The sequence below is a fragment of the Chenopodium album genome, chromosome 5 (assembly GCF_948465745.1).
Source record: "Chenopodium album chromosome 5, dcCheAlbu1.1, whole genome shotgun sequence".
In the NCBI taxonomy this organism is placed as follows: domain Eukaryota; kingdom Viridiplantae; phylum Streptophyta; class Magnoliopsida; order Caryophyllales; family Amaranthaceae; genus Chenopodium; species Chenopodium album.
In genome coordinates, this window is record NC_137838.1 from 72,262,922 (window position 1) to 72,273,610 (window position 10,689).

The 10,689-nt window shown below is 33.9% G+C and overlaps 1 protein-coding gene across 1 annotated transcript; it reads right to left on the minus strand.

The window, feature by feature from the left end:
- Window positions 1-7,566: 7,566 nt before the first annotated feature.
- LOC145630992 (cytochrome P450 81Q32-like) lies at window positions 7,567-10,400 on the minus strand. Its single transcript, XM_081683104.1, has 2 exons — window positions 9,540-10,400; window positions 7,567-8,358 (listed from the first exon to the last, which is right to left on the minus strand). The coding sequence occupies exons 1-2, from the start codon at window positions 10,398-10,400 to the stop codon at window positions 7,759-7,761; spliced, it is 1,461 nt and encodes a 486-aa protein (XP_081539230.1). The 3' UTR covers window positions 7,567-7,758.
- Window positions 10,401-10,689: the final 289 nt, after the last annotated feature.

Consider the following 10,689-nt stretch of genomic DNA (forward strand, 5'->3'; position numbering starts at 1 on the left):
GCTGTTGGCGTTCTCTTGATCATCCCCCCAGGCGATGGTGCCCAGCTCAGGCGGCACCCGAATCTTATACCCGTCTCCTAGCGGGTGCATTTTCTTAAAATTCTCTAAGTTCTCCCCCATTTAGATTCGGTCCTTGGAGGAGACGTGGATGCTGAAGGGATCGTCCTTCTTACTCCACTTTTTCCTTTCTTCCTCCTTGCTATCCGGAAGAGGGGGCAAGTCATCGCTGCTCTCGGAGGTAGAGGCGGAGCTGTCACTCTCCGTCTCCCCCTCGCTTTGGTCCATGGGTGCAGAGGCGGCCTCGTCGCCGCCTTGGTCACACTCTTCCAAAAAAGAGTCTGCAGGGGTTGAAGGGGCGCGCGGAGGGGATCTCTCCAGAGCCGTCTGGTTTCCCTGACCAGACGTTTCTCCCTCAGGCGTTTGGCCGTCGCTCTTGTAATTCGGGTCCGTGACCGTCTGCATTGTCCGAGCCATGGTGTCCTGCACAGACACATAACTGGTCGGAATCCATGGCAAAGGGTGGTCCCAACACCCCGAGCCGGCACTCCCAGTCCTAGACTCAGCCGACCCTGGTGACCGGCTGGACTCTAACCTAGGTTGTGCCGTGTGTGTTGGTGATGCATCCATTTATTGCAAGAAATATGTACAAGCGGTGAAAAAAGAAAAGAGTTGAGAGAGACAGAGACGGTACCTTTTGACTTGGTATCTGAACGTAGGCGGGACCGGCTGTTTTGCTGAAGAACAAACTTTCTTGCTCACGTCTGACTCAAACAAATGACTTCTGCTCTGTCAAAGTTTTTCTCTCTAGGAAATTTTTGTAAACGTACAAAATTATGAGGGTAAAACGGCTATATATAGAGGGTAAATTTGGGGGCATTTCCGTAATTTACCCGGAAGGTGAACGGTTACTCTGTAACGGTAAAATTACCGCCAACCGGAGCGTGACATGTGTCACAGATGCCCCCGCCACGTGGCATCTGTGAGGGGCAAATGTTTAGGGTAATTTTACCCTGCCACGTGGCCCAATCAGAAGGTGACACGTGTCAGCTCCAGATTGGTCTAAATTGGACCAATCCCTGCTCGACACGTGTCATTCCCGAAATCAAGGGAAAAGGCGGCCTTCAGGCCCAAATCCCGAGAATGCCGCAAAACGGCGCAGCCCACCAATGATTAGGGTTCAGTAACCTAATCAGGGGCACAATTCCCAAAGACCCTATAAATAGGGAAATATCCCTCATTTTGAGGACACGTTTTACCATTTAATATACCTGCATTCTCTTACATCAGAAAGACACCTGAGCTTGGAATCCGAGCAGATACCCACCTAAATTTCCGTACTCTTTACTCCTTTTCAAGTTACTAACTTGACCGTCGGAGGCGGAGCTCCAACCACCCGGAGTCTCCGTTATTTTGCAGGTGCAGCTCAAGCCGGATCAGTCTTCGTGACGTAACTCTCCCGAGGGACAAAAAACACCCAAAACAGTCAGCATCACAAAAACCTCTCTGTACTACAACAATATCATTACGAGATCCAACCATTACATTACTTCACATAAACTTAGTAATGAATTAAATGAAATGACCATAGCTAGCATAAGAACTACGACTTGAAACAAAGCATACTAATATAAATTCACAGCTCTCCTCACAAGCATGACATATGGCATTGAGTGCATCAGGACAAATATACTATAAGAAGAACCATCTCAGTACTCTATGGTTTGTGCGTACCTTAGTGGAGTCAAGACAGTTTTTTATGAGATTCTCATATGATCCAGGCAAAAGTGCAAGATCCATGTTTTCATGCATCTCTTTGAATTTCAAACTAACATCCTCAACCTTTAAAGAGAAACATTAGGCATCTTATAAACAAGTCAAATTAGTATATATCTAATCTTAGCATTTTATGATCAATAACAACAATCACTTTAAGGTAAAAAGCCATGAATTTTCATCTTTATGGAGGAATAAGAGCATAGCTATCACCATACAAAATTAGGACTCATATTCTCTACATTGTATGTCACAATAAGCTGTCATAACACTGCAGAATTAAGCTTCATTTTAATGTCAAAATAGAGTAATGTACAATGAAGCAGGCTTATCACTAGTCACAAGCCACAAAAAAATTGTAGTTTTCTTGCAACATAGATAATTAAAAAATAAACCGTAGAGAGCATAATCTTCTATACGAAGTGTTTGTCACTTTATCTATTCAAGATAATTAAAAAATTAAGCAGCCTTTGCCCATACAGAGACCCTAGAGAGCATGATCTTCTAGATCAAGTATTCAAGGTTGAAAACTTGAATTCCTTCATGCCAAGCATCATTAAAAAAAACATAAGCATACATCATACAGCTATATGAGGCAATTTCTAAGACAATGTTTGCAGAATATACTACTTCAAGGAACAGAGAGATACTCCTTCACATATACTAAATCAAAATACTTTCCTAAGAGTATATTGTCATTTCCAATATTCATAACAATTCTAATGAGAATTCTGCATTCTAATGATATGAATCAATTTCGTGCACTATTTCCAATAGTCATAACAATTCTAATTCAACAAAAACAACTTATTAACCATCACATCATATAAAACCCATGTTTGACCCCATAACATCATCGAAAACCATAGCAATTTGTACGCCAAAATTGAACAATATATGCTATAATTACCTATCACAACATTCTGCAAGTGCATTAACCTCCTCTTCAAATTGATCTAATGCCTAAAAAAGCAATAAAAAAACCAACAATTAATCTTCATAATCTCATACGAAAAACATCACAATTCCTAATTGAGAGAAATTGACAAAGAACGGACCTGCTGCGACACATCGGAAGCGCTGAGAAAGTCATGATTGACAGAAAGATGCGCTTCTTAATGGTAGATCCGACGTTACGACGCGCCTGAGGAGAGTTGTCAGAGTAGAATGTATAAGTGTGGAGAGAGAAGTGACAAGTTCCGGAGAATCGAGTCGAGATTCTAGAACCTTCTTTAGCTTTCTGATTAATCCTACTATCAATGTCGTTGTTCCCATTGATGATTGCTTATCTTATCAATTTGTCTAATTGATTGAAGATGAAGATTGATTCGCTACAAATGTGCAGAATCTGGAAATTGTTGATGAACTTTTGGGGAAAATGTTAGGTTTTTGAGCCGTAATTGAAGTGAGTTTGGTGATGAAATGGGGAAAAAAAAAATGTTGAGCAGATCTTGAATGTTGGAGAGTAGAGACTCTAGGAATTGAAGAAGATGGAGATGAGAGTGTCGCGAACAATGTTGAGTATGGAGGAGTAAGGTAAGAGGCGAAGAGAGGAAGGAACAAAAAGACTTAGGGAATGAATGAGGGAGCCGATCAGAGAGGGACAAAAAAGATGAGGGAATGAATGAGGTTTCTAGGGTTTTTGCTTGCTGTCAATAAAAAATGGGCAAAGGTGTCGCCTGTAATAATACAAGACTATAGGCGACTCGTAAAGTAATACTTTATGAGTCACACATGATGAAAGACGGGATGCGTATAGGTTACGTGTCGCCTATTATAGTGTAGGTGACGTTTATGACTTTCAATTTATTTTTAGATGCCTTTTATGTGTCACATGCTTTGTATGAAGCGACTCTAAAACCTTACGTATCACATATCAATTTGAGGCGACTCTAAAAGGGCGACTCCGTAGGGTGTTTTTGTAGTAGTGTGGCTTGATGATTTCCTTTATTATCTATATTATATCATGATTGGATGCTATCCTCTATTAGATAAATTATACTTCCTCTGTTTTTTTTACTTGACCTGTTTCTTTTATCACGTTTGCCAATGCAAAACTTTAACGATCAATAACTTCAATTCTCCATAGGTAAAAATCATAAATGTTATATATTATGATAGTATTTATTGAGACGAATTCAAAAAGTTCTTTCATGAATATGTTTTTCCTTACATATTATTCACAAAAGACGGTCAAAGGAGGAGTAGTGAATAGTATAAAAGTCAAAGCGAGTCAAGTAAAAAAGAACGGAGGAAGTATCATCCAGCTAATAGAGGATATATCATCCAGCCAATAGAGGATATCATCCAAGCTTTAGAAATATCATCCAACCAATAAAGAATATCAAATAGCTAATAGAGGATTTCATCCAGTCAATAGAGGATATCATCCCGCCACTTGAGGATATCAAAAATCCGTATTTCGTCAATTCGGACTGACTTCCTCAGTGGACTGACGTCATACCTTCTCTAAAAATAGTAATACTAATATACTTATGACGGTTACTATAAATCATAATATATAAAATTCAATGTAATTATTTATTTATTAGAGATTATAGATTCAACTAAAACTAACTGGAGCTTATTAGATTTAATTAAAACTAACTCGAGCTTATTAAATTTAATTAAAACTTATTAGGATTTATTAAAACTAATTAAAATAAGTTGGACCTCACCGAACATATTGGATCTGTTCAAATATGTGGATAGTCTTTTTTCCCAATTTAAATTAAATTTTTTTTTTTTTGAAAGAAATTTAAATTAAACTTAGTAACGTAGAGATTATTTTTTTTGAGAAAAGAATGCAACCTTATTAACCCTTTTCTACTTAGTTTAATACTAGCTTTTATAGTATGTGATACGTGCATTACACATTGATAAAAAATTTAAATAATAAATTTTAATAATATTTAAATTTAAAAAATCAATGAATTATGATGAATAAAGCTTAAAGATACTCGAATATGTTTAAAAGTTTAATCTAAAAAAATAGATAATATAAAGTAAACCAACCAATCATAGATAACTAGTTTTTGGACCCGGGCGATGTCCCGGGTTATTACATGAACTAACTGATCATTAATATACATTGTAATTTATGATTTTATTTTCTTGTAATTAAATTTGTTATTCATATTGTCATTTGCTACATATTAATATTTTGTATTCAAAAGATTACATAAAGAATCACATAGCTTGGTGGTAAGACATTTAGTTCTTAAATTAAAGTTGTGAGTTCAAATCTTATGGAGAACTTTTTTTTATAATTATTATGAGTGCATGATGTAAATCAATGAAAAAAAAAGCCACGTGGCATTATGATTACTTGAATGTATGACGTAGCGTAGTGAGAGGAGCTTACGTGACACATGGACGTTGTTAGAAACGCCTTGTAATATATTAGTATAGATATAGAAGATTATTACCAAAATGCGTAGATTCAATTATTATGGAGTACATATGTAACTAGTAGCTATTCAATTAATGTAACCAACAATAATATCTTAGGGTGAGGGGTAACTCAAGTGGTTAGAAATTCTCACCCGGTGCTAGGAGATAGTGGGTTCGATTCTCAATCCCGCCCTAATGGCTCTCTAAATACAATTTTAAAAAATCAATAATATCTGATCAATTCCTTATTAAGGATAAAAATAATGTGCAAGATAATAAAAGTAAAAAAGAAAAAAGATAAGGTGGATATATCTATGCTACGTGCATTACACAATAATATCCCGTGCGAAGCACGAATATTATAAAAATAAGAAAAAAGATGTATGCGGCCCTAAGGGCTGCATATAAGGAGCTAAAAGCGGAAAGAATAGACAATAAATAAACATTTATTACACCGATTTATCGATAAATTCTCAACTTAATACTAAAAAAAGGAAGTATGTTAAATTCTTATATGCAACCCTTATGGCTGCATGTAGCATTACCCTAAAAATACTCTATAATCGTTTACATTTTCAAATCATATTATCACTAATAAAAATATTTAAAATCTTTGTATTAACATAAACAAAAATGCAAAAATTAAAATAATTTTATCAAAAGAAAATTTATGTCTACAACAAAATTTAGTGGAATTTGTAATTAGAAGGAGTAATCACATAAAAACATGGTTAACATTTGCTCTCTTTAAGATAATCTATATGTAACATTTTTTTTGGAGGGAATGTACTTAATGTATTATATAAAAGTATTTTGTAGTTAATATTAGCTTTTCTAAAATATATATATATATATATATATATATATATATATATATATTAATAAAGTGAAGAAAATTGGAAGAGAAAAAAAAGTTTAAGAGGGAAAAAATTGAAGGGGAAGCTGACATGTGTACAATTTGAAAAAAAAAGATGATGTCAACGGTTGTTATTTTAGTATTAACTAGTTTTTTTCCCCGTGCAATGCACAGATTTATAGTAATATACTACTTATAAACAAAGAAAAATAAAAAAGTCAATTAAATGAAATAAGTTTAAATGAGATGACTTATATAATTTTTTATTTATTTAAATTCATTTAATGTCCACCCTTAAAACTCTATTGTTAAATATTAAATGGAAAAGGCTAACGAACGCCCCGGGGGCGTTGGATAAGCTAGTTAAAAGTAGAATGATTAAATTAAAATTAACATTAATTACATGGATCGACGCATGATTTTGTCATGCTTTCCCAAATTAATACCACTTTAGGTAAGATTTTAAATGTTTATCCAATGCCCCGGGGGCTTTCGTTAGCAAGATCCATATTAAATAAATAATTTAAAATACTTTTATAAATTATTGTAAGTTTTTATTCAGTAACTTTTTCTTTTTTTCATTCTATTTTTTAAAGAAATAAATAAATAAATTGGCTGGAAAATTTTTGTTATGAATGCGACAAGTGTCATTTAGGGATAACTATGGTGATTACTTTAGTATATAGTATAGATAGATTATAGATAGATAGATCGATTATAGATTTAGGTGCCAGATGGCGCTCTCCTCATTTTACTACACCCGTAAGGTTAAGCCATGTGGCACTCTCTCATTTGATTCGATTTCACACTTTATTTAAAAAATATGGTTCTTACAAGATTTGAACCCATATCCTTAAGCTTAAAGTTTAAGGTACTAGCCAGCAGTAAGCTATTATTTTTTACATGCCAATCTATTAAATTTAATATTAATAGAGATTTTTATCATGAAAATAATGTAGTAACACAAGGTATCGTCCATACCTAAAAACTAGTTTATACAACCTCTGTTAAATGTTATGTGCAAATTTGAAATATTTTATATCTCACAAATAATACCCCAAAGTTGCACATTACATTTAACGGAGGTAGTACATCAAATGAGTGAACGTACAATTAGATTCATAGATTATTTTTTAGAAATCATTTAGGCAATTACTGATTTGTAGCGGAGAAAATAGATGAATTAAAAATCTTGTTGTAATTGGGAATATTTTGAGTTAATTGATAAGGGACTTTTTTTTTTTTTTTTTGGTGTTTAAAGAGCCACAAGGGCGGGGGTGATAAGGGAATTGATTCATTACAAATCACTGATTAAAACATCATAAATAACGAAGTATATATTTGATTTAGAAAGTTACTTGATTGTAAATTTGTGAAAGTAGAAGATTATGGAGGATTTTTTTTTCCACTTATTTTTCAATATTGTAGTGTAAGACAAGAGGGGCATTAGTGTTTTTTTAGATAGTCAAGAGGGGTATTAAAGTCTTTTTAGATAAACACCACAACTCCTCTCTTGTCTTATATGATAGAGATGAATATTTAATGGTGCATAATAATAGAGAAATTTTTTTTTTGGAGTAATAGAGGTAAGAATAATAAAACTCTTAGCTCGCTATTTAAATTAAGGGTACACAAGAACATATAAAAAAAATAATAAAAGATAAAACATAAATAGATCCTACATTCAAATTTAAAAACCACCCCCTTAATTTTAATAGCTTTCAACTAAAACATATTTAATTAACTTTGAGTTGGGCAACGACATCCACCATTGAAGACCTAAGGTGGCAAATTGCCTCTAAAGGCTTTTCCTTAGGACCAATATTGCCACCACCTTTCACAGGTACATCCCAATCAAAACATTGGATAAGAGTAGCCAAAGCCAAAGTGATGTTCCTAATAGCAAAGGCGTTGCCGGGGCAAGACCTCCTGCCAATCCCAAAGGGGAAAAATTTGTACCCTTCGGTCTCATACGCAAACCTCTCCGGCTTAAACACATTTGGCTCATCCCATAGGTTAGGGTCCCTTTGTATTGCCCAAGCATTGACATAGAGCATAGTGCCTTTTTTTACATGGAACCCTCCAATAATGCAGTCTTTGGATGAGTAATGTGGGAATAGAAGTGGTGCTGGTGGGAAAAGTCTTATAGTCTCATACATTATCCAACGTATGTAGTTCAATTTTGGCACATCGGATTCATCTACGAGTCTTCCTTTACCTACAAGTAGATCAATTTCTTCCCTTGCTTTTGCGATGATTTTGGGGTTGTCTATGAGGTTTGACATTGCCCAATCCAAGGTTTGAGTTGTAGTTTCCGATCCTGCTAATAGTTGCATCTGATGTATAGATAATCATATGGCATTTATTAGTTGCATCCCCTCCATTTATTATAATAAAAGGAAATTCTATTAATTAATTCCTAATTTGTATTAATTCCTACTTTGTATTAATTCATATATAGTATGACATCACCACATTTATCAATTTTAATATTAGGGGTATGAGATACATAGTTGTTTGGGGATGATAGTTCACTTTGCCGGTCAAAGGTTTCACCACAAAACCATGTGACAACAAAATAAGTATCTTCTAATTATTAAAAAATATTGAACTGTCTTATTTTATTATGAAAAACTAATGTGGGATACTTATGATAGTTGTTTGAGAAGTCTATATTTCATTAAATATTATGATCCCCTCACAAATTTTACTTTATATTAACGCAAGTCCGTTTCTTGTAATGAGCCATTGGCTATCCCTTTTTGTGATAATGATGATTTTGATTTGTTGTGAACCTAAATTTCAGCAATAATAAAAATAAAGGATACTTAAAACAACCATCATAGTCAAATTTTTTCCTTACAATTAATTGCTGCATTTACTACAATTTCTATAAAAATTATGGCAAATTATTAAGGTAAAACCTTTTGTTATATTGTTTTTAATCCTAAAAATATTCTAGTAGTTTAAAGAGTTTCTAGTTTTCTAAAGAATAATATTATCATTCCATTAATTTATGTTTTTTTACTTGCCATTTCATTATTCTTATTCACCACTTCACTGACCACATAAAATTTGTATCAACTTTTTATTTAATTTTTTTAACATATTGCGACCTTTATCAAGTTTAATTATTAAACTTTAATTATTAAGTTTTAATGTGAATTTAAATTATATATATGTTATTTATTAATTATGAACTTTCCTTTGATTCTATGTTATGATTCATGTATGTAAGCAGAAATATATTTGGATAATTTTTTTTTAGATTAATCTTATTTGATCGAATAAGATAGGTGATTTGATAATAAAAAAATAAGAAAATATCAACTTCCATATTTGAATGGAACATAGCATTATTGTATATTTTTCATCATAATTTTATTAATTGATTATCAAAACTAATATCTAAAATTGAAATTATTGAAGTATGCTATCAAAGTTGAATTGTCAAAATTAACTAAAATTTCGAGAAATTCACACATTGTATTTCTGGAGGCAAAGGCAGGAAACTTACCAAAATGAAACTTTTAATAAATTCATCGGTGTAGCAATTAGGTTCAGCTTCTTGCATGTCTAGCAATTGTTCAATCAAAGTTTTTGTCGCAACTTCCTCATTACAAGATGATCTTCTTAAACCTTCTCTACATTCATCAAGCAAATTTTGTAAATATTCATCCCTCTTCTTCCAAAGCTTTTTCAATTTTCTCTCACTTATCCATCCAAAACCTACCCACTTCAAGATGGGAAAGTAATCACACATTGTCATGGAACTAGGGGGTGTCAAATCCATGTTATCCCATGGCTTCCCATTTATTACCCTCATCACAAAGCTATGTGCCACCATATCAAAAATTTTATTTAAGTTCACTTTTTTGGTCCCACCCTCGGACTTGGTTAGAATCTCTAAGATCATGTTATGGATCTCAATTTTTCGGCTGGGGCTTGCTTCACTAACCTTACGAAAGGAAAACATAGTTGTGGCCCCAACACGTCGGAGATTTCTCCAATGGTCCCCATACGGGGACCATATGAGGATCGAAAAGTTGTAGCCTAAAATCTTACCAACAATGAAGTTAGGTCGGTCAGCAAATACGATGTCGTTTTTGTTGAGGCATTCCTCAACAGCCGATGGAGAAGAGATTACTAAAAGGGGCTGGAAGCCCAAACGCAGAGAGAATATTGGGCCGTAACGTTCAGAGAGGGTAAGGAGTGTTTTGTGGAAAGGGGGCTTGAGTAGGTGTAGGTGGCCCCATATAGGAATTGATGGTGGACTTGGTGGGAGGTTCATGTTTGCTTTAGAAGGCCAAATGATTTTGTAAAGGAAGACTATTATTACAAAGAGAGATGGGAACAGGTACATTTTCTCCATTTCCATGGATTTTTGTTGTATGAATATGGGTAAGGATAACGTTTTATTTGAAAGTGAAAGAGAGTATATATAATCAAAAGGGAAAAAGGTTAAGACATTAGGCCATAAAAAATCTGTGGTCTTAGGTACTGGTCAAAGATGATGACAATGCATGTGAGACATGTGGCCTATGAGCTTGTGGCAATTAAGGAAATAATAATAATACATTATTTTTTAGGAAATTAAAGATTCATAACATGAAAGGAAGATATTTAAGCTTAAAAAAAGGGTAAGATGAGATTATATCCTTAATTGA

What these genes read in the sequence shown, in the direction of transcription:
- LOC145630992 (XM_081683104.1), bottom strand. Translation starts at nt 10,400, where the DNA reads ATGGAAATGGAGAAAATGTACCTGTTCCCATCTCTCTTTGTAATAATA. An exon ending in TTATTAAAAGTTTCATTTTG is followed by an intron (nt 8,359 to 9,539) that starts GTAAGTTTCCTG and finishes TCTATACATCAG; the next exon opens with ATGCAACTATTAGCAGGATC.